The 24227-nt window shown below is 43.1% G+C and overlaps 1 protein-coding gene across 1 annotated transcript in view; it reads right to left on the bottom strand.

Annotated features, from left to right (window-relative positions):
- The window catches only part of CCDC186 (coiled-coil domain containing 186), a 127695-nt gene that overhangs the window by 84867 nt on the left and 18601 nt on the right, over positions 1–24227 (bottom strand). Inside the window, exon 3 of the mRNA XM_073595853.1 lies at positions 11830–11956. Coding sequence (XP_073451954.1) covers positions 11830–11956 — 127 coding nt within the window. The remainder of the gene's footprint in view (positions 1–11829; positions 11957–24227) is intronic.

Here is a 24227-nt window from a genome sequence, read left to right as displayed (position 1 = left end):
AGAGCCCTTGCACACTGGGGCGGTTTGCAGGCGCTATTGCGCTAATAATAGCGCCTGCAAACCGCCCCGAAAGTGCCGCTGCTGTCATCCCAGTGTGAAAGCCCCGAGGGCTTGCACACTGGAGCGATGCGCTGGCAGGACGGTAAAAAAAGTCCTGCCAGCAGCATCTTCAGAGCGGTGAAGGAGCGGTGTGTATACCGCTCCTTTACCGCTCCTGCCCATTGAAATCAATGGGACGGCGCGGCTATACCGCCGGCAATGCGCCTCTGCAGAGGCGCTTTGCGGTGGTATTTAACCCTTTCTCGGCCGCTAGCGGGGGGTAAAACCGCCCCGCTAGCGGCCGCATACCGACGGTAAAACGCCGCTAATAATAGTGGCGTTTTACCGCCGACGCCGCCCCCCGCCCCAGTGTGCAAGGGCTCTTAGTTTTTTTTTTTTTTTTCATGAATTGTATTTATTTATTTTATATATATTTCAGATCACATATCTTCCAACACTTTGCACTTTATAGTACATCAGCGTGTTTGGGTTCATATTTTTTTTTTGGAGTATCTAATTTTATTTTTATTTTTTATTGATTTGCATTTACCTTTATTTATTTGTTGAACACTTTTGAACAGTGCCAATTCCCCCATAATAGGATTTCTTTTTTCTGAATTTCACTGAGGTGATATTCTTTGCTGGGGGGGCTGCAGTTCCCTTTTTTTCCTAAGCGCGGAATAATTGACCTTTATATTTACATAGGATTGTATGTAAATATTTACCCTTCCAGTTTACTGAGCCAGTTTTTCAACATAAGACCCTAATTATATTTCAGGTCACTAGGGGGCAATTTGTCACTTGATGTTTTGTGTTTTTGTATCTGTAAATTATGTGCTTTTAACATAAACAAATACATTTATTAATTACTTTTTATAACTAGATGTCATCTCCTATGCTAAGCCAATAAAGTCTAATATTTTTTTTTTGAGAGAGACTGGTGTTACCCTGTCCACAAAAAGTTTTCTCTTCCGCTTGGCACACGTCTTTGAAGATCACGGCTATCACTGTAGTAGCCGCAACTAGCACCAACTACTACAGTGATTGCCAGCTTCCCCAGTGGCCCCTCAGGTATGAGATATGCATACTTACATTGGGCCAACCTGGACCAATCTAAGTATACAATATTTATTTATGGTACTTATATAGCGCCATCAATTTACGCAGCGCTTTACATATACATTGTACATTCACATCAGTCCCTACACTCGAGGAGCTTACAATCTAAGGTCCCTAACTCACATTCATACATACTAGGGACAATTTAGACAGGATCTAATTAACCTACCAGCATGTCTTTGGAGTGTGGGAGGAAACCGGAGTACCCGGAGGAAACCCACGCAGGCACAGCGAGAACATGCAAACTCATATATAAAGATCAGACCTGGAGTTCAGCTTTAAAACCTCTTTAAGGTTCATGTGATAAACATGTGGAAAGGAGCCTCGAGCCCCATCTCCAACTTTAAAAAGGTAAATATGAAATAATCCTATGGAATAGAAAATAAATCAACAAAGAAAAGAAAGTCTGCCTAGGACTCAGCAAAGCAGCACTTGCAGGTCGTTGCCAGCACAGGTGACCGGCTCACATGCTGCAATATCAGGAAGTCATTTCATAACTCTTGGCCTCGTTATTACCCCGCTATCGTGTGTCACATACTATTTTTAGACCAACTCCCAGCATACTAAGCTTTGATTGTATATGAAATTACAAGCAGAGCTGGGTGAGTCTCCAGCTCGTCACTCACTATAATCATTATTATATATGATTATGTGCCCGCACGTTAATCCAGCCTTTAACAAGCAAGGAATGCAGAGTTTCAGTGCACCATCTCCGCAGCTGCAAGTGACAATTCTGAATATGTGAGGGACACACATGCAACGTCTCGCCTTACAGCTGCATGACACCAATCCAAAAGCAAGTTGCAGTTCTGATGCAATATATGGCTAGCCATACATACACAGGCGGATGTGTCCCTGAGAATGAAGGGTGAGGGGGGCATCTGCCCACTTTCTGTGGTGTCAGATTCAGAACCGGTCATCGTTTCTTCTGCCATTGGCCCGGCAGACAGAAGCAGTCCAGTCTAGTACTTCTTACGGATTAAAAAAAAAAACAACAAAAAAAAGAACAGAAATCCATGCTGTCCCATAGAAAGCTAGGACTGAGTGATGTTTCCCCTAAGGGTAGCCCTACATGCCCAAACTTTTGCATTTGAGCATGTTGGAAAATGTTTCCAACATGTCTGATCGACTTCTATGAAGCGGGGGTGACCCCACACTGATCAAAAAAGTGTCCAGTACCTGCTGAAGCAGCCAAAGTTCGAGCGATGTACGGCCAGCCTGAAAAATAGGTTAACCTTTTAACAAAAAAATAATAATTGCAATTTTTTGGAGGAAAAAAAAAAAAAAAAAGAAGAAGAGGAGAAAGAATATAGCAAATGCATTTTTTTTTAGGAGCCTGGAAAGCATTGCACCAGCAACCAGCAGATCTGATGCCATGCAGTTCTCCTGCAGACTGCCAGTGTTAGAATCCATGAACTACCACAGTGCTCAACAGGGTCGTGGTAGTTCTTTGAGATCAAAAAGACGGCAGCCGCAAATTCTATCAGTCAGTTCATTGACTCACAGGGATCTTTGAATCAATGATGTGGCTGTGTGGGCAGAGCCTCGCTCTCTTTGAATTGTGGCAGCGAGTATGAGAAGATCCCAGACTCACTGCCATATAGAGGAGGGGTGGGGGGGGGGGGGGGATCGTGGGGAGATGGGTCTGATGCTGAACATGTTACACCCTAAATATGGGTATAACACGTAATATGTTCAAAAAGGTTTTAAACTCCACAGCCTACCTGAGTATTGTTGCTGACCATGTCCATCCCTTTATGACTACAGTGAACCCATCTTCTGATGGCTCCTTCCAGCAGAATAATGCAGCAAGTCACAAAGATCAAATCATTTCAAACTGGTTTCTTGAATATAAAAAAGGAGTTCAATGTACTCCAATGACCTCCACAGCCATCAGATCATAATCCAATGGAGCACCTTTGGGATGTGGTAGAACAGGAGATTCACATCATGGATGTGCAGCCGACAAATTTGCAGCAACTGCGTGATGCTCTCATGTCACTATGGACTAAAATCTCTGAAGAATGCTTGTTGAATCTATGCCACGAAGAATTAAGGCAGTTCTGAAGGCAAAAGGGGGTCCAACCCGGTACTAGCCAGATGTACCTAATAAAGTGGCCGGTGAGTGTAGATCCTAAAACAAACCAGGGCCGGTGATAAATTTGTCCATCCTCAGTTCTGTACTTGCCAGAGACTGATGTCATGCTAACGGTTCAAGATTTCAGCAAAAAATTAAATTGCATTTAGAACAGATTGCAGTACATATTTCAAGTTATTTTAAAAACAACAAGGAAAAAAGGCCATTAGGGTGGTCATGCAAACTATAACTGGTTTGCAAAATCCCTGTACAATCTCATTTAAATAAGAAAGAAGTATGACCAAAGCTTTTTTCCATACTTCTTATTTCAGCAACCCTGAGACCCACTGTCAGCTCACATCACAGAGTCAGTACAAGCTCCGCAGTGATCCTGACAATGTTCCGATCCACCAGATGCCTGACCAGCAGCTGGTTCAGTCCAGCCTCTTCATCACTGCCATGCAGGCCTCCTGAGGCGGCAGCTCCCACCCCTCCACAGCCCAGCACTCCAGTGAGCACTGGAGGGGCAGAGCAGACAGCCAGTAACTGACAGTCACCAGATCTATGATCACTGGAGACCAAGAAGTGAGTGATCAGTGGTCAAGTGATTGCTAATTTTTCGGTGTAGGGGGGGGGGGGGGGGGGGCAGCTGCTGCATCCATATAGGCGAGTATGATTGTACTTCTCCTTTAAGTTTATCAAAACTCTGTAATAGGACAAACCTAAACAATTCATTCAACTTGTATCTTTAACTGTAGGTCCTTATATTACACGGCTGATTACATGACCCCACCACAACATCACTCAGACCTGCTTCATTGGAAATATTGGGGACAGTTGCATGGTGCCCCAAAGCCAGAAGTACTATGGGGCTTGATAGATGAATGGAGATGCAAGGAAAGTATCAAGAGGAAATGTGTTAGTTTTACAGTAAATATTTTTTTTCCTATTTCAGATGACAGGAAAGTGAGCCAACATTGTGGCTTGGCAATGGAAAAAGCAAATACAATTGTGGGGTGCATCGCCAGCAGGAGGAAGGAGGACCAGTTTCCTCTACATTACATGGGTCAAACACAAGGCCCGTGAGCCTAATCCAGCCCGCCAGGCCATTTCATGTGGCTGTTGCACCTTTCCTGCAGCTGCGACACCCCCCCCCCCGTCTCCACCCCCAACTCGTCTCAGCACAAGATCCTGTGCTTCTCCATGCAGCCACAGCACCCCCTCATCTCCACCTCCCCTGGTCTCAGCATTGATCAGACTCCGGCAGACCCTGCACTTTCTGCTTTTCAGCTCTGCCCCCAACTTCTTCCTGGCAGCAGCACAAGGTAAGGGGGGTGCACTGTGATATAAGGGATGGTGGGGGACTCTTGATTGATGATGATGATGATGATGATGATGATGATGATGATGATGATGATGATGAAACATATCAAGAGAGAGACTGCAGGAGCATCTCTACCCTCGGAGATATAACAACAATCCACAACTTCAGCCATTTGAATAGAAAGATTGACACCCATGTAGGCCTCTTACACCAAGGCTGGAATTATACCACTAGAACAGTGTGGTTCCATGTCTTTCACACCTCCCATCCTGTACTTGGACAACCAATATCTACACATTCCATGGTGCTTGAATTAAATGGTCTGTGGATGTGGTTATAAAGTATTGGATTTATATGTTCCGGACAGTCTTTAGAACTGGAAATTGCCAGGGTAAAGATGTTAAAATGATATTATATGAGGAAGACAGATTTTGTTGAAGGCTCCCCGATCAGGGATGGCTGTTCCAGTTTGATCTCTTTTACACCTCCTGCAAACAAAACGTTCTGTATGAAAACGTGCACCTCGCTGCCCTACAAAGAACGTCCCGTTTCCTCGGGGTGTGGGGAGACTGCGTAGTCCTCACCTTATTAGAACTGAAGAAGCGGCTTTGGGAAGTTCCAAAACATCTTCAATATTACAGAACAAGTCCAGTTGAATGTGTGTAAATACTACTAGCTCATCACTCATCAGGTGTTGTCATTCCACAGGGTGAGTTGACAGGCGTGTTCCTGCTGCCTCGCATTCCACAGAGGATCACACGTGAAAGTCATCATATGTGATGTTCTTAGCAGACGTCATCTCCCTGAAACTCTGAACACTGGTATTCTCATCAAAATTCAATGCTCACAAAACTGAATACAAATATACACTGCCCAAATTGCATCTACATTCAACCGGATCTTACAAAACATACATTCTGGGTTAAACTAGAACACCAGTCCAGACTTTCATTTTATTTTGGACAGATCATGGAAAAGTGAGAAGCATCTGGTTGTTTGAGTCTTCCTTGGGGAGATTTCCTTCCATTTACCATTACAGAAACCTGACAGGAAAGATAAGAAATGCATCCATTGTAGCTGCTGAACAGGATTGTCTCGGCGGTAAAGATCGGCAAAATTGGATGTTTTTTTTTGCTTTGCAGAACATTTTGTCCAAAATTGGGACATTTTATTTAAACGCTTTGTAGTCAACAAGGAAGGCAAAATTAACCATTTGCTTACCTCACTTATACCCCCTTCCAGCCCAGGCCAAATTTTCAGCTTTCGACGCTGTCACACTTTGAATGGCAATTGCGCAGTCATGAACACTCTACCCATAACATTTGTATCATTTTTTTCACACAAATAGAGCTTCTTTTGGAAGTATTTAATCAAAAAAAAAAAAAGACCAAAAATTAAAAAAAAAAAAAAATGTTTTCATATTTTGTTAGAACATTTTGTACACAGTTAATATTTCTCCTTCACTGATGTGCGCTGATGAGGCTGCACTGATAGGTGGCACTGATTAGCAGAACATGCGGGCGCTAAGGGTACTGATGTCCCTCTAAACAGAAGCTGCAGCTCTTTTTCCTTCATGCTGGTCCTTTACCCGATCTATTATCAGCCAAGTCTCACAGACTCAGCAATCAGAGTGCCGCGTGAGAACGGGAGGACGAAACCTGTGCTGTAGTAGTCTTTCGGCTATAGCGCGGGCAGCAAGTGGTTAAGATGGTTTTAATGGTTCTTGGGGTGCAAAGAATTTTGAACGTCTCCTAAGAGTTAATATTCACCCTCCCCATCACACATTTTTTTTTTTTTATATTAAACCCCTACCTTCAAGGTGGTGAGATCTGCACATTTTAGATACTTACCCACCCAGCGGATCCAGCGCTATCCAGATCCTCCTCTCTTCTGGCAGCGCTTGGTCACGCGCTGCCATGTTTTGTGGTGACATCATCAAGAGGCTGCTGGCTGCTCGGGGTTCAGCCAGCACATCTCTCAATGACGACCTGCCCTCTTTTTTACTGAATGAAAGGCTTTGCCTACTTGGATATGCAACGTTCATATCCCAAGAGGCAAAGGGGGAACAGGCAAATAACGTGCGGGTAGGTTGACAAAAGGGAAAAAAAAAAAAAAAGGATCCCCAATCATGCAGTGGAAGGATGAGGACATAGTGGGTGAAAATCCACTTTCACCTCATAGATGCATAGACAAACCTGCTGTAAATATCAGTACATTTCTCTGAGCCGTCGTCATCTAGTCCTTTCCTCCCCAGCCTGACTGTCTCTGGCCCACCCTTTTTATTCATTGGATTCCAGTTCTTTCAATGATGGAGACTCAGCATCACATGTAGTCTGCCTAAGAACACCCACTCCTCCAGACTGGACATTCACCCATCAATGCATTTTGAAAATTGCATAACTCCTCCTAAGACCCAGCCCACTGCTTGCAACAGGATTGAGGGCTCTTAAGAGGAGTACTGAGGCCGGGTGCTGTGACTGTTTCAGGAAGCTTTATACAGCACCCTGCTGGCTCTGCCCAAACGTTAGATTTGCCTGCATTTCACAGAACTGCACAGAGACCCAGCGATGACACCATTGGGACAAAAATAGGTCATGCAATGAAAAACAAAAAGGTTTTATATAAAATGTTAGGAGCATGATGAGGGGGAAGGTGGGAACCAGGGAACCCAAAATATAAGCAGCTCAAACTTCAGCTTTGAAGTCACATTAAAGTGGTTGTATACCACTTTTTTACATTTTTACCTACAGGTAAGCCTATAATAAGGCTTACCTGTTGGTAAATTGAATATCTCCTAAACCTACACGGTTAAGGAGGTATTCACCCTGCATGCACAGTGAAGGTCCGGAGCATTGTGCCGCAACAGGGGACTTCCGGGCGTATTCGCGGGAGTGGCCTCATCGCGGCTCCGGCCACTCACTCCGCTGGAGCCGAGAACACGAAAGAAACGCAGAGGGGAAAATGTCAGCTCCCTCGGCAGGATGCAATGTCGAGGCTTCATTTTAAGGTAAGAATTTCATAATGAGCTAGCATGTGGTGCATGCTAGCTCATTATGTTTTTGCCTTACAGGTTTTATTTATGTTTTATTTTTTGTCTGTGGGTATACACCCGCTTTAAAACGCTTGTCTTTTTTTTCTTTTTACCATGTTATACTTACCTGCTCTGTGCAGTTGTTTTGCACAGAGCAGCCCTGATCCTTCACTCCTCAGGTCCTTCGCCGGCCCTCATGGCTCCTCCCTTCTGCCTAGTGCCCCCAACAGCAAGGTATTGGGTCACCCAAGCAGGCTTACTCCCTCCCCTCAGCCTCTCCCTTAATTGGCTATGATCGACATTAGCGGGAGCCAATGGCTACCGCTGCTGTCTCAACCAATGAGGAGGAAGAGACACAGGAGAGCCCAGGCACATTGCTAAATCAGGATCGGCCTCAGGTAAGTGTTTGGGGGGGGGGGGGGCACTGTTGCACACAGAAGGTTTTTTAACTTCATGCAAAGAGTGCATAAAAAAGGTAAAAAAAAACCTTCACCCTTTACAACCACTTTAACAATGCTCAATGCTTGGATTAATTGCCATTTTACCATGAAGCTGTGGTTGATTACAAGACATGAGCTTTGTGTAGGACCATTTCTAAACAATGAACTGTGTCCCTGTAGCAACCCAATCCCCTTTTTATCCTTTACTTTGTTGTTGGAAGATAAAAAGGGCAAGGTGACTAGTTGTCGTTAAGCCAATACATAAAGTTAATTCTGCAGATTCTAAGCACTGACACTCCTTGTACATAAAACCAATACTATGAGCTGCAGAGAGCACATAACAGCAAATCACAGGTGAGGAAATCACAAAATTACAGGAGGGTTAAACACACAGAATGGACTTTCCTCAGGTTGTAAATTACAATAATTCAGTCTTTAACCATTGCAATGCACTTCAGACCTCTGGACTTGGGACGCTCTTAAGAGGTCCAGACAGAATGACAATGAAGGCTCACAAATAGTAATGAACGGTGCGATTTTAGTGAAATTTTGCTTATTTGCTGGTTAATGAAAATTTGTTGTTAAAAAAAAAAAAAAAATCGGATTTACTATTATTTTTGCATAGTTTAGTTTATTTATATGTTCATTTCATTTGTGTTTTTCCTTTTTTTGTGCATTTTATAATTTGTGTGCTGTTTTACCACAAAATAATGAGACTAATAACATTTATTTAGCACAAGCACCATATTGGGATAGGTAAAAGCAGCTTCTGTAACCCTTAAAGCAGAAATAAACTCACAAAAATACTCAAATCCACATTCTAACGATGTGGCTGTGAATCCCTCGCCAGCCGCTGTCTTCTCCTCGCCTACTTTCAGGTGCTGGGTTTTCTGCCTTCTGATGGGCTGTAAAGGGAATGACGTCATCCTGCGCATGGGCACAGAAGTCCATCATTCCAGCACAGCCAGAGTGGGCAGGAAGTCCCATTCATGTCAATTTGGAAGCAGCAGCTGCACAGTCCATCTGTCAGCAGGGCAAACATGTGTCACACGCGCTTTCCTGGCACTCACGGAAATGCAGAGCAGAGAGTTACTGACTGACACCAACTCTCTGCTCAAATGCAGCATCCACCTAGGTAAGCATGATTTAGAAGAGAAAACCAACCCCATACTTCTCTTTTAAAAATGGGTTTTACTTCCTCTTTTATCCCCTGCAAAGTAAAAGCTTAATGGACTAGTATGCGTCACATACTAGCCCATTATGTGCCACTTACCTGCAAACGAAGCCCGATAAGTCCCCGCTGGTGGACACATCTTTGCCCCGCTTCCTCCAGGGCCGCAGAGTCCGGCTCTGTGACTGGCTGGAGTCGCGTGACATCATATACGTGCAGGGGCAGTCAGTCACAGCACTTGTGAGTGAAGATACGACACGGAGGGCCATTTCTTCACAGCGCATGTCCTGATGACATCATCAGCGCACTACAAGGTAAATATCTCCTAAACAGCGCACGTTTAGGATATATTTACAGTACCTATAGGTAAGACTTACCTATGGGTACAACTTCCGCATTGGGGGTATACAACCACTTTAAGGCCCACTGAGCGCTGAAACGTGTGAGCGTGGAGGACTACATGTATTCCTTCTTTGTAAAAATAAAGAATTGCATGCGTCCTGGAAGCGGGTGCTGGCTGCCTCTATAGGTATCCTGAAATAGGCACAAAAGGAAAGAAAAGCAGCATGGATATAGGCAAGTGTACTTGTTCATGCGTTTTGTATTAGATATTATCGTCATTTTTTGTAGGGCAGGGTGGAGGGTCTATCTATTCAGAAGAAGTCCAATAAGTCCTGCTCTATATTTTAGAGGGAATGCTGCAGGAAAAAAATTGTCTTTATTAGAATAGACGCCATGCTAAACAAATGTCAACACCCTCCACTGTACACATGTAGATGCAAACCAGATCTATAAACCTCCTATGCAAAGCTATTGAAATGCTTCTTGCAGACCGAGGTGTGTAGAGAATTATATGACATTTAGTGTCCTAACTTCCGCCTCTGTCTTTGGACAGACTGGATTTGTCTCTGCTGCAGTTCAGTAACACTTAAGGCCTGGTTAACACCTATGTGTTTTCCAGTGCTTTTTGAGTTTTGCAGAAACAAGCTACAGTCCATTTGCCATGGTTTCCTATGGGTCATGTCTACATTTGTGTGTGTTTTTCACCAATTCAATTTTTTGGAAAAGGTCAGGGACTTTTTTGCTCGCAGCAGGTTGCATTTTTGGTTCCATATATTTTAACCACTTTGGCCCCTGAAAAATTTACCCCCTTCCTGACCAGAGCACTTTTTGAGATTCGGCACTGCGTCGCTTTAACTGACAATTGCGCGGTCGTGCGACGTTGTACCCAAACAAAATTGAAAAAAAAAAAAAAAGCATCATTTTTTACTTTTTGCTATAATAAATGTCCCCCAAAAATATACAAAAAAACTATTTTTTTCCTCAGTTTAGGCCCTATGTATTCTTCTACATATTTTTGGTAAAAAAAAAATAAAAATATCGCAATAAGCGTATATTGATTGGTTTGCGCAAAAGTTATAGCGTCTACAAAATAGGGGATAGATTCATAGCATTTTTTTTTTTTTTGTTCCCTGGTAGGCGATTCTAACTGAAGGGGGCTGACTGGAGGAAATGACAGATCGTGGTTCCTAGCTAATAGGAACACACAATCTGTCACTCCTGTCAGAACAGAACAGGGAAGTGTGTGTTTTTCACACACTCGTCCCTGTTCTGTCTCTCCTGCTCACAGTCGCGATGACCGTCGGCCGCGGGCACTGGCCCCCTGCTGTGCGGCGGCGCACGCGCCCCCGCTATCCCGACCCCACGAGCCTACGTATAGCTACGACGGCTTGCGCAGGGGAGCCAACCTGCCGCAGTAGAACTGCGGCGGTTGGTCGGTAAGCAGTTAAAGGAAACACACCAAAAACACAGTGCTTGCATTTTTGCTAGTTTCTCCCGCAAAACAGCAAACACCTCCTAAAAAAACAATGCAAAACACATCCGGAAAATGCATCAACCGCAACCTGCATAAGGGTGAACTAAGACTAAAGGTTTTTTCTCTTCCCCAGCCTGTGATTGGACAGTCTAAGGAGAAGCAGCAAACTGATGAGCTCACCTCTCTGTTATGCTCCTCATCTCCTATCAGCATATTCCTCCTGCACTACAACTGATTGGCTTCTTGTGCTGCTTCTGTCTCTCAGTCTAAGCTCTGCTGTATAGGGACTGGAAGAAGCCGATACCAAGTTAAAAATTCAGGTACTTTTAATTTAGTGAAGTATTGAGTACAGAGCTGCATTAAAAGATAGTTTTTTTTTTTAATTCCAAACCTAACATCTATACGCACCTAGGTGGATGCAGCATCTGTCCCCTGCCACCACTGCTGATCGCTCAGTTGTCCCCTCCGCTCTGATCATTGGGAGCACTGGGTTGTGGAGGGGAAGGGAGCGGCTGGCTCAGGCTCTCGGCGGATAGCTGAGAGGCTGAGGCAGGTGCAGCTACAGGCATTTGGGTGGATCCCAACCATATGGTGAGGATCTTTCCCAAGCCAGGACTGGCTGAGTGACGTCAGCTGACAGAGGGTTTTAGCCTGCAGTCGGCTGAAAACAGTTTACAGGAATGCAGAACGAACTGCACTCCTGTGATCCATAGGAGAAGCACAGCCCAACAAGCTCAGGCCATACTTCTCCTTTAATTTGTGTCCTTCATATCAGCCTGGAGTTGAGTTGTAAGCACTGCTGTGACTGTCACCTGTTTGATGGAGGTCAGATGAAGAATCTCCGTCTCTCCTCTTTTCCTCAGGTCTTCTCTTAAATTGTCCTTTTCAGAGCAGATATCCAGGATCAGTTGCTGGTGCTTCTTATTCTCTTCAATCAACCTGAACAACAGAAAATAAGTCTCAGCATCTCCTACATTTAAGGCTTCATTGTGCGACTTGCTGCATTCACTTTCATCTGAAGCTTAAAGTGGTTCTAAATGCAGAAGGGAAGAGCACCGGCGAAGGACCCAAGAAGAGGAGGATCGGGGCTGCTCTGTGTAATGGTTTTAAAACAGAGCAGGCAAGTATAACATGTTTTCTTATTTAAAAACGCCTTTAATATCCCTAAAGGGCCAGTTCACACTGCTGAGAATTCTATTGCAAATTTGAGCCGTTGCGATCGCTCAAATTCGCAAGTCATTTAAATAACAGTTTTCCATAAGTGCCGTTCACATCAATGCGTTGCGAATCTAAGCTGCGTTCAAAAAGGGTCCTGTGCGAGTTTGATCCGTGTGTGATGCGAATTCAATGCAATATTTGCCGTAGAATTGCAGTAGATTCGCCAGAACACAAAGAACTTGCAATGAAAATTCGCAACGCAATCGGATCAAATTCACGCAAAATTCGCACCGTAGCAGCGTGAACCGACCGCGTAGTGAATTTGCATTGCGACTTCTTTATGTGTTCTTGCGATTCTACTGCAAATTTTGCAGTCTATGGAGCTGAATTCGCATCGCACGTGGATCAAACTCGGACAGGACCCTTTTTTTAGGCAGCTTAGATTTGCAACGCATTGATGTGAACGGCACTCATGGAAAGCAATGTTATTAAAATGACTTTGCAATGGCTCAAGTTTGCAATAGAATTTGCAGCAGTGTGAACCGGCCCTAGTTCTAGTTCACACCAGTTCTGTGCGCTTTTTTCTGCACTAAAAATGCATGTACCGTGCTTTCCATGTATTCCAATGGCTCTAGTTCACACCAGTGCCATAAAAAAAAAAAAAAAAATGAGCGTGCTGCATTTTTTCTGCACAGAACTGTACTGGAACCTAGCAAATTGTATCAAAGTCAGTCAGTTTCTTGCACGGGAAACTGACTGCACTGGTGTGAACTAGAGCCATAGGAATACATGGAAAACACACTGCATGCATTTTTAGTGCAGAAAAAAAGAACACGGAACTGCATCTGGTGTGAACTGGCCCTTAATCTGCCTTTATTTCACTTACTTGGTTCCTCCCTCTCCCCTCATCAACATGCTAAAATTTTAACAAAACCCATTTCCATTACAGTCAGATACAGCCCATTTAATTTCCTGGCTGGAGGACATCCAGAATCATCTAGCGCAGGGATATGCAGTTAGCGGACCTCCAGCTGTTGCAGAACTACAAGTCTCATGAGGCATAGCAAGACTCTGATAGCCACAAGCTAGAGGCATGATGGGACTTGTAGTCTTCCAACAGCTGGAGGTCCACTAATTGCATATCCCTGATCTAGCGCTTTCCTCCCCAGCCTGACTGTCCCTGTCCCGCCCCCTTCATTCATTGGGTATTAGTTCTTTCAATCACGGAGGCTCATCAAGGCATATTGATACTTTCATAACCCATCCCAAGAGCCAGCCCACTGCTTAAATCAGGACTCTCCAGAGGTGTACTGAGACAGGGGGCTGTGATGTTTTCAGGACAGTTCTGATCCGCCTGCATTGCATACAGAAGCACAGAGACCAAGTGCTTTTATTGTTATGTAATAGAAAGGTTCAATTGAAAACTGGAACCTCCCGCTGCCCATGTTAAACTTATATGTGCAGCAGCAAAGGGAATGGGCTTTAAAAAGGCACACATGCTTCACATATGATTACATAGACAGCAGAGGTTTCTGTGCAAAGAGCGCACTTCCAGCACAGAGAGTGGGCTGTCAGACACCTTCTGGTCTCTAGTAATGATCAGGAACTGGCTGGACCAGCTCCTGATCATGTGACTGCTGTGACAGCCAATCACAGTGGTCAAGTGTTCATGCAGACATTCCTGCCACCCAGGCTTAATAGTCCAGTTAAAACAGACACCAGGGCATGTAAAACATAAGAGCATTAAAAATATACGGTAACTAAAAGGCAAAACTTACCTTTTTAAAGTAGGGTACACACTATGAGAAAACTCGGAAGAAAAATCCGTACGAGGAATGATCGCTCGATTTTCGTACAGTGTGTACACAACTTTCCACATCTGATTCAGACTTTGCAAATGAAAATTTCCAAAGGGACAATATGCTACTTTTTTCTCATACGTGAACAAAACAATTTCCATTTTAACTGTACTAATTTTGTACAAGGAAAACCAGAAATATGAAAGACTGTGCATGATCAGAAACAAAAAAAAAAAAAAAAAAAAAAAAAAAAAAAAAAAAAGTATGAGAACTTTTGTACATTATTTCCTTCCTCGGTTCCGGCAGAAGAGCAATAAAAACCCACGTCAGGTTTCTATTGCTGTCTCTATCCCCCTTAGGGAGATTCACCCTCTTTATTTATGTCAAGGTTATCATCGAAAGTGGAAGAAAAATCACTAATTTTGTATTGTCCCCAAATCAGGAATAGAGGGGAAATCTTCTGATGGGAACACTAGATCTAGTGACAAGTTACAGATACCCCGAAATTTCGGTGGCTGAAACATACGAGCCGAAAATTGTGTTTTCGGCATTTTGCCGACAGAGAAAAAGGTGCAGATAATGGCACCGAAAACGCACGCAATTTTACTGTGCTTATGGTGTGTTATTGATGCGTTCTTGCTGCGTTTTCAATGCATTTCTAAGGGGAGGTGCGTTTTTTTTTTTTACTGACAAAATGCAGCAAGCAAGATTTGTAACACCACATGGACCAGTGTGAAGACATACATAGAATTTAGAGGGATGCATTTTTCTTGAGGTTTTCTTGCGGTAAGGGTGCTGATAATGGCTGACAATAAAATTCAAATTTATTCAGGATATTAATTAAAAAAAAATAAATAAAAAATTGTATTCTAAACTGTCATTTTCGGTTTCAGCCAAGTGCATTCTGATTTTTCGGTTTGCGCACCAAAATTTCCATTTGGTGCTCCTCTAGTGACAATCAGGGACTTCTGTAGTTTGGAGGGATTCTCTCACAATCCCAGTTTGGGCTAGGAGACACGGAGTGAAGAGAAATGTCCCCAATGGAACACAGACAGCAAAAAAACCCTACAGGAGTTCTGTTTTACAAACCCAATGAAAGTGAATGGGCTGCCCTAATTTTTATTTTTTTTGTATCTGCGGTGGTGCAAAATCCTGCAACGAAAAAACCCGTAAGTGTACAAGAAAACGTGCATGTGAACACACACAGCAGTGCACCCTATGCATTAGGGTGAAAAACCTCCTGTGCTGCGTCAGCGCCCCCGAGCCCCCCTTATACTTACCTGAGCCCCGTAATTCCCATGACAGAAACGAGCACACCAGCTCCGGCCGGTGTCTAGTGTCCTGATTGGATAGATTGATAGCAGTGCAGCCATTGGCTCCTGTTGCTGTCAATCAAATCCAATGACGCGGAGCCGAGTCCTGCTGTCTACGTCTACGGATGCAGCAGCAGGACACGTGAGCACGCCCGCATGGGTGTGCACAAAGGAGAGCGCTTCTCCGACGGGGCACTTGAGAAGAGAAGGAGACAGGAGCGCTGCGGAGGGACCCCAGAAGAGGAGGATTGGGGCCACTCTGTGCAAAACCAACTGCACAGCGGAGGGAAGTATGACATGTTTGTTATTTTTAAAACCAAACCTTTATAACCACTTTAAGGGTGTGCTTTTGTCCACCTTATGACCCCAGGGGTGCAAGGCACCTGACGGGGACATAAAGTTTACAAGGTCAGCCTAGCCAGAAGGCCTGGCAGACCCCGTTCTTCTGGGACAGCCGAAGCCATCCCCAAATACTAGGTCAGGGGAGCTCTCCCGAAAAGAGACCCTCCCGGAGGCAGGGGAGGAAGGAACCAGAAGGTAGAGCTGCACAATTCTGGCTGAAATGAGAATCACGTTTTTTTTTCTTAGAATAAAAAGATCATGATTCTCACAACGTAAAATCTTTCACATTATACAAAAAAAAAAAAAAAAAAAAATGTGCTTACTTTACTGGTTAGGTTTTTTTTTTTTTTTTTTCATTAAGTAATTATTTTTAAAAAAATTGCATTTGAAAGACCGCTGTAGAAATACAGTGTGACATAAAATATTGCAATAACCACCATTTTATTCTCTAGGGTGTCTATTTAAAAAAATATATAGAATGTTTGGGGTTTTTTTGTTTTTTTTTTTTTAATAATTTTAGTAATTTTTTTAGCAAAAAAAAAAAAAAAAAAAGATTTTAACTTGAAAACAACAAATTTCAGAAAAAGGTTGTGTTTAAGTGGTTAAACTTTTTTCACTTACACACAATGTCTATTCCATTGAAAATTGTTACAATGTTTATATACTTAAGTTCAACTGATAAAGAATGTTTTGTTTCTTGGCGGACTGCCCAGTTTTTCTATTCCTTTCTTTTGAGGGCTGTGGCTTCAGAAGAGCAGAGAGAATTCTTTGCATAGAAAGAATTGTGAAACACTTTAGTCAAGATAACAATTCTTGACGATTTATTGTGCAGCCCTACCAGAAGGTCACACATCCCCCCCTAGACGTCAAGGTAAACCCTAGGACTCACACCCTTCATCCAGTGAAAAAACACACACAAAAGTGAAAGGTGATAAACAGTGAGAGAAAAATAAATTTTTTTTTTTTTTTTTTTTAAAGTGGCCATGCCAAATAGTGCACTGGCCGGGCCCTGGAGGCCTGGTAAGCAAAAACTGCACCGGACTTAAGCCAGAAGGCTCAGCCCATGAGGCGCAGAGCAAAAGGGAAAGCATAATTTAGTGTTGTTACCGCAAGTTCTTTTCACACGTGGGGTCCCACACCCAAGTGTTACTTAGAGATCCCCTAGGGCGACTACTCCCAGGGGGCACAGGCATCGCGGACCCTCTGCCTTCCTGGCCCATGGCCAGACAAGGTAGAATGTTCAAATCAGGGAGGTAATGGGCTCTTCCAGCTTTCACGGGGGAATTATTCCCATGCCCCACCTGCCTGTGGGCGCCCCAGTTTCTGTTCCAGCCGATACTAACCTTCAAAGACCCCATCACTCCAGCAAATTTGCACAGCAGCCACTCCAACCTTGGTCAGGTCAGGATGGTAGTACAGCGCCTCCACTGGATCACCGATAAGAACAGATACTACTTGATATTAGCCTAAAGGCCGAGAAGCGATAGGTTGCTCTAATTTTTTTTTTTTTAAGGATTCGCGGTGGTGCAAAAATCCTATAAAGGAAAAACCTGCAAGTGTACAAAAAACGTGCATGTGAACACACACAAAAAAGTGCACTTAAAGTGGTGTTCCGGCCGAAATTATACTTTTTAAATAAAAATACCCCTATAATACACAAGCTTAAGGTATTCTAGTAAAGTTAGACTGTAAACTAAGGTCTGTTTTGTTAGTTTATAGCAGTAGTTTGTTATTTTATAAACTTACAGCAGGCCGTGGCCATCTTAAGTGTGGGCATCTGAAGCCAGACTGTATTTCTTCCTGGATCTCATCCTTGCAGATCTCGCACATGCTCAGTGCAGCACAAGCAGTGTAATAGGTTTCAGGTCAGGTTTCAATAGCAACGGCAGTTTCAGAGGAAGTTGCCGCCCCTTCCCAGAAGGCATTGCAAACAGGAAATGATGCGATGGGCCGCGGCCAGGGAGGAAGCGAAAAATAAATACAGTAGGTGCTGAGAAAAAAAATTTAAAAATATCCAATTTGTTTACAGTGCACAGTTTAGTGAGGGATGCTGAAGAGTTGTAAAAGTGGGTGGAACTCCACTTTAAGAGTGTGCTTTTTGTCCACCCCCTGAAAGGGGTAGACACGTACCCTGACCCCCAGGGCACTAGGCTTCTGACTGGGACATAGGTTCAACATGGTCAACCTAGCCAGAAGACCTGGCAGACCCCGTTCTACTAGGACAGCCGAAGCCATCCCCGAATACTAGGTCAGGGGAGTTCTGCCAAAGAGAGACGCCCCAGAGGCAGGGGAGGAAGGAACCAGAAGGTCACAGTTAGTCCCCCTAGACGTCAAGGGTAAACCAGAGGACTTCTCACCCTTCATCCAGTGAAAAAACACACACAAAAGTTGAAAGTGACAAACAGTGAGGAAAAATAAATAAAAATAAAAAAGTGGCCGTGCCCAAATTGTCCATTGGCCTGATGGGCTGCCCTAATGCCACACCTGCACAGGTGTAAATGGAGCAAAACGTAGATCAACTTGTATTGCCAATGACAGATGGGTAGAGCTGAGAACACTCGTGGAGAACATATAAGCACCCAGTATCTGCTCTGTGGGCATCCATCCCAAACTACATCTGTTCTGGATTTGATGTCTAATCCAGCTTACCCTTGTGCATGTTAGACTGCTGCATTTTCATACACGTGTGTAGCAGAGCGTTAGAACAACTCAAGTGCTTTTCACATACAGTGCATGAGCTGAAGCTCATTTTCTATGCATTGCATTTGCTTTTCTCCTGTGTTTCCCTTTTATCAAACCACTTTCTGACTGATGTATGCATATAAACGTACAAGTGTAAGTAGTGTAAGTGTGAAAGCAGGATGGATTTAAATCATAATTTTTAAAGAGCGACTGTCATCTCTGTCCCGCAGCGGCTCCTCCTCTGACCCTCTGATGACTCACCGACAGTCTCATTCACTTTAATGGGACGGCTGGTTATGCGGCAGTGACACAACAAGGTGAGGGACGTGGAGGCAACAGGTGAGTGGATGCCCGCTAACAGGCGCCGCCATGAATCTGAAATGACAGGTGCACTTTAAAATGTAAGGACTTATTCTTGCTGGTAGTTAGAATCTTTAATATTTGCAAACAGATAGAAGGTTTCCTATTTAGATTTATAAGCTGTCAGGTTAGTAAACCAGCGATATCAGAACCGATTCAATCATACAGTTTGTAGTGTACATAGGTTAGCAAAACAATGGGATAAAGGTATATTCCTGAACTTTGTTTTCTCTCATGGTTACTGCGAAATTGTGTGAATCTCAGCTGACATTCATTGCATGAGTTTACCAAAAATGTAAATATTGCAGAATATACAACCTCATGCTACATAACTAAGCTCCATTTTATGCTGAATAAACTAAAATTAATAATGCATCTTAAAATAGAAAGCTATCTATCTTTAGATAGAATTTTATGTTCAAAAGCATTTTATTAAAATTAATTTGATTAAAAAAAAAAAAAAAAATCTAATTTTTTTAAATTTTAAAGAATCATTAATTTTTATCCAACCTGTATAAGAGTGATCACTTTTACAACAATTGGAGGGGACAGCCCACAAATTTTCAGCGCTTTCCCACTTTGAATGACAATTGCGCAGTCATGCAACACTGTACCCATAGGGAATTTTTATAATTTTTTCCCCCCCACAAATAAAGCTTTCTTTTGGTGGTATTAAATCACTGCTGTTTTTTTTTAATTTTTGCTTAAAAAAAAAAAAAAAAATGTTTTTTACGTTTGTTATAAAACTTTCTAAATAAGTACGTTTTCTCCTTCACTGACTGTCACTAATGAGGCGGCACTGATGGGTGGAACGGATAGGCAGCAGTGATGAAGAGGAGGCACCGACAGGCATTACTGATGGGCATCCCTGATGGGTCTGCACTGATAATCGTCAGGAGAGCTGTTTATCAGCTGCTCTCTACTCGCCCCTTGTCAGCGCGAATAGAGGAATAGCCGATAACTGTCACTTTCTGGTTTTGATGTAATCAGCTGTGATTGGACACAGCTGATCACATGGTAAAGAGCCTAAGTCATAGGCTCTTTACCGAGATCGGAGATGCGGTGGGTCAGGGGTGCGCACGAGAGGCTTATCCTGCTGGACGTCATATGATGCCCAGTCAGGATAATGAAACCACCGCCCGGCTGTCATTCTGCTATAGGCCGAGCAGTATGTGGTTAAACTTTGTTGCAGATTCCTTCATTGTGTTATTCTGAAGAAACAGAGGTTTGTCTGTGTCCATGTGCTAAGTGAACCTGTATAGGAGTCATTTTGTAATTATCAGGGACTGATAATTATTAAAGAGACTGCATCCCTTTAGACGCGATTTCCTTGGGAGTACCTCACCTAAAATGACATTCTGTTGCAGGGGATGATCAAAATCGGATTTGTATCTTAGTGCAGACTTCTGGGAAAGTCAGCGAGCCAATCACACAGGCAGGAAATTACATATCTGGAGGACGTTCTGTATACCATCTGTGTACAAAACACCTCCAGGTTGCCATATTGCATTTTATATAAAATTACAGCAGCTGCAGATTAAAAAGAAAAGGTCATTTTACATACCATTCAATGACAATGTGATTTATTTCGCAACTGTATATATACTAGGTTAAATTTTTTTTATTTGCTCATTTTTTTTCCCCACAAAAGTGGAGTTTCCCTTTAAGAGATGTCATTCCCTAAATGTTACAGCCAGGGAAGCAGCTAACCAAGCATGTTCTGTGCTTGGTTAGTTGCTTCAGGGGGCAAGGGAGACATCAGGGGGACCTATTGTGATGTGATCTTTCTTCTATAAAAAGTAAAAAAATAAAATAAAAAGTTTGGACGTTGCAGTATCCAGCTGGTGGTCGCTACAGCACCCGGTACCTTGAGAGCTCATTCCAGGAACAAATGTGATGGGAATATGGACTGTGTACAAAGAGGACCTGTCACCTGCCCAAAGCTATCACAAGGCAAAAATAACAATAACTAAAAAAGGTAAATAAGTATATTGTAATAGTAATATAAATACATGCAAATGAGTGATCAAGAATTCTAGCATTATTGTTCACAATTAACTCTATAATGATCACCTTAAAGCAGTCGTTATCAACATATAAAAGGTATATGGGGCCAGAAGTACGACTCTTGATACCACCACAGTGTCCCATGCAATATTTATAATATGTATTGCTACAAAAAAAAAAAAAAGAAGGAGTAGACTGCTATAGGAGTTGTTGAAGACTGGAGTCAAACTGTCAGAGACTGGGGACATGTTCCATGAAACTGCTAGAGATCACAGCTATTGCAAATTAATACTCCCGCTGAGGACTGTTTGGTATCTATTTACTGGACGTGACATCTTCAAAATTTTACCAAACAAAATTGGGTGATATATTTTTTCCTGAGAAACTGCATTTGATTAACAATTGTGAAAACAAATTGCGTGACAAAAAAAAAAAAATAAACAAAAATGGAACATCCACTATTTTATTCTCCAGGACCTCTGCTTTCAGAAAATATATAATGTTTGTGTGTTCTAATCAATTTTCTAGCAAACAAAATTCTGAATGTAACATGTATGTGAAGAATGGCCCAGGAGAGCTAGTGGTTAACTGCTTGCTGGCCGTATAACACAGATATACAGCGGCAAGGCGGCTCTGCTGTTCCGGATCACATACTAGGTACGTGGATCTGACACTTCCAGCGACCCGGCTGTGCTGCGATTAAACACAATAGATGTCGATCAGTGGGTGCCGGCCAATGGATTACCGCCAGCATCAACTGATCGTCCAGAATTTACACATGACAGAGTGCTGCCTATGCAAACAAGGCAGAGCCCTGTCCTGTCAGTGGGGAAGTAATGGATATTCTTTCCCTGCAAAGCAGGGAATACAATCTATTACTTGCCTTAGTGAAAGCACCACCCTGTTTACACAAACACTGGCTAGGCACACAGAAGGCTTTTTATCTTAATGCATTCTTTGCATTAAGATAAAAAGCATTTTGTGTGCAGCAGCCCCCCTAATACTTCTCTGAGCCCCATCTCGATGCGGAGATGTCAATGAGTGCCTTGGCCATCCATGACTCTCCTGATTGGCTGAGACACAGCAGCGGCGCCATTAGTGCCGAACCGCAGTTTTGTGTCTGAATGGATACACGAAGCCGAGGCTCGGGAGCCCCCATAGCAAGCTGCTTGTTGTGGAGGAGCCTGGCAGGAGGGCGGGGCCAGGAACACTGAAGAGGAACCCGAGAAGAGGAGGATCTGGGCTGCTCTGTGCAAAACCACTACACAGAGCAGGTAAGTGTATAAGGTTTTTTGTTTTTGTTTTTTTCTATATAAATAAGAGACTTTACAATCACTTTAACCTCTTCCCAGACAATGTCACTGATCGCCACCATTACTAGTAATAAATAAATAAAAATTCCAGTACATATCCCATGGTTTGTAGATGCTATAACTATTGCACAAACCAATCAATATACGCCCAATATGATTTTTTTTTTTACCAAAAATATGTAGCAGAATACATATTGGCCTATATTTATGAAGAAATTCGATTTTTTACTTTTTTTTGGATATGTTTTATAGCAGAAAGTAAAAAAATAAAAGTTTTTTTTTTTCCCCTCTAAACACCACCAAAATAAATCTCTATTTGTGGGAAAACAAATGTTGTTTAGGTTACAGTGTTGCAGTACGCAATTGTCAAAGTAAGGCAGTGCCATATTGAGAAAAATGGCCTGGTCATGGGGAGGGGGTTTAAAGTAGTTAATATTTAACAAAAAAAAAAAAAAAATTGGTATTATATTGTGTTTGTGTGAACTAAAATGTATTTGTTTAACTTTCAAGTAAAAATTGTGTGACAAAAAAAAAAAAAAAAAAAAAAAATGCAGCAGCCACCATTTTATTTTATTTACTCAGGACCTCTGCTTTCAGGAAATACAAGTAATTTTCAAGCAAACAAAATTCTGCATGTGAAAAATGGCCCTGGAGAGCAAGTGGTTAAAACGGAAAAGAAAAATGTAAATTTCTATCCTCCAAATCCTTTATAATGGAGTAAAGAGGCGCTATACATAAATCTGGTGCATCCCCCGCTCAGTCCTAAGAGGCAACAAAAACGCATTAGCGCAATCAAAATGATTCCTCATTTTAATCCGCCTCCCATTAATTTTACCGCCATCCTCTGGATTACATGTGGTACGGAGAGAGGTAAACTAATGATGATTTAGACTTAGATTTGTTACCATGTTAATCCTTCTGTAATAAGGAAACACAGCTGACCCCATAGACATACACAGTGACAGTCAACAGTGTTCTGGCACATTTATTTACACACTGATAAAGTTTGTTGACTTTTCTGTACTGCTTCTATAGATTGCCTTTCAGAGGAAAGGTTTAGCTCCAATATTGGAGGGACTGTCTGAATGGAAGTGGACCTGTCATCAGATGGATATGAACCTCAGCCTTCCCTTCAGTCTTGCACGGTTGTACAGGCTCCTGTACTGAAATAGCTTACTCTGATTTCACTGCACACTGTGAGCTTCTCACACTGTGCATTGGAAGCTGCAGCAAGTCAGAAAGAACTCACCTAATTTTCACGCTAGAGGACGTTCAGCATCGCTTAGAGACACCACTTTTTTCAAAGTATTGGGACACCTGCCTTTACACACACATGAACTTTAATGGCATCCCAGGCTTAGTCCGTAGGGTTCAATATTGAGTTGGCCCACCCTTTGCAGCTATAACAGCTTCAACTCTTCTGGGAAGGCTGTCCACAAGGTTTAGGAGTGTGTCTATGGGAATGTTTGACCATTCTTCCAGAAGAACATTTGTGAGGTCAGGCACTGATGTTGGGTGAGAAGGCCTGGCTCACAGTCTCCACTGTAATTCATACCAAAGGTGTTCTATTGGGTTGAGGTCAGGACTCTGTGCAGGCCATTCATGTTCCTCCACCCCAAACTTGCTCATCCACACTATATTGTCACAGTCCATCACAGGGAGAAGAGACTGAGGCAGTGCTTCCTCCTGCTTGCAGCAGGCCGATGCCATTGGCCATCATACTACCAACACTACCCACACACACAGTTGAAAAGGTCTTCTACAGCACAGTGTTTCAGTAGGGAAAGGAAGTCCTAAAATTCGCACATCACAGCAAAACCCTGTAAGGAGGTGTATGACAGCTTCAGCCCGGGCTCCAACCAGGCCACACCCCCCAATGTGTATCACTCCGCCCCCAGAGCCTAATCATTGGGATCCCTCTGAATAAGCTTCGATGGGGGAGTGATACACATTGGGGGCGTGGCCTGGTTGGAGCCCGGGCTGAAGCTGTCATACACCCCCTTACAGGGTTTTGCTGTGATGTGCGTATTTTAGGACTTCCTTTCCCTACATTGATGTTCTGAGCTGGGTTGAGCCCTGTCCTTGTTGGCAGTCCTAGCAGTTTGTCATGCACGAGGACCTGGTGGAGCCTTGAGCGGCCTCTGTCATTTTTGTTGTGGGTCACAGTGTTTCAGGAGGTACTGTACGCTCCCACTGACCATGTGAGGAGCTCCCTGCATTCTGGCTGTAGCTGCTT

The sequence above is a fragment of the Aquarana catesbeiana genome, linkage group LG08 (genome assembly GCF_042186555.1).
Source record: "Aquarana catesbeiana isolate 2022-GZ linkage group LG08, ASM4218655v1, whole genome shotgun sequence".
Taxonomy (NCBI): domain Eukaryota; kingdom Metazoa; phylum Chordata; class Amphibia; order Anura; family Ranidae; genus Aquarana; species Aquarana catesbeiana.
The sequence above is the reverse complement of the archived record's forward strand: the minus strand, read 5'-3'. Positions and strand labels throughout refer to the sequence as shown.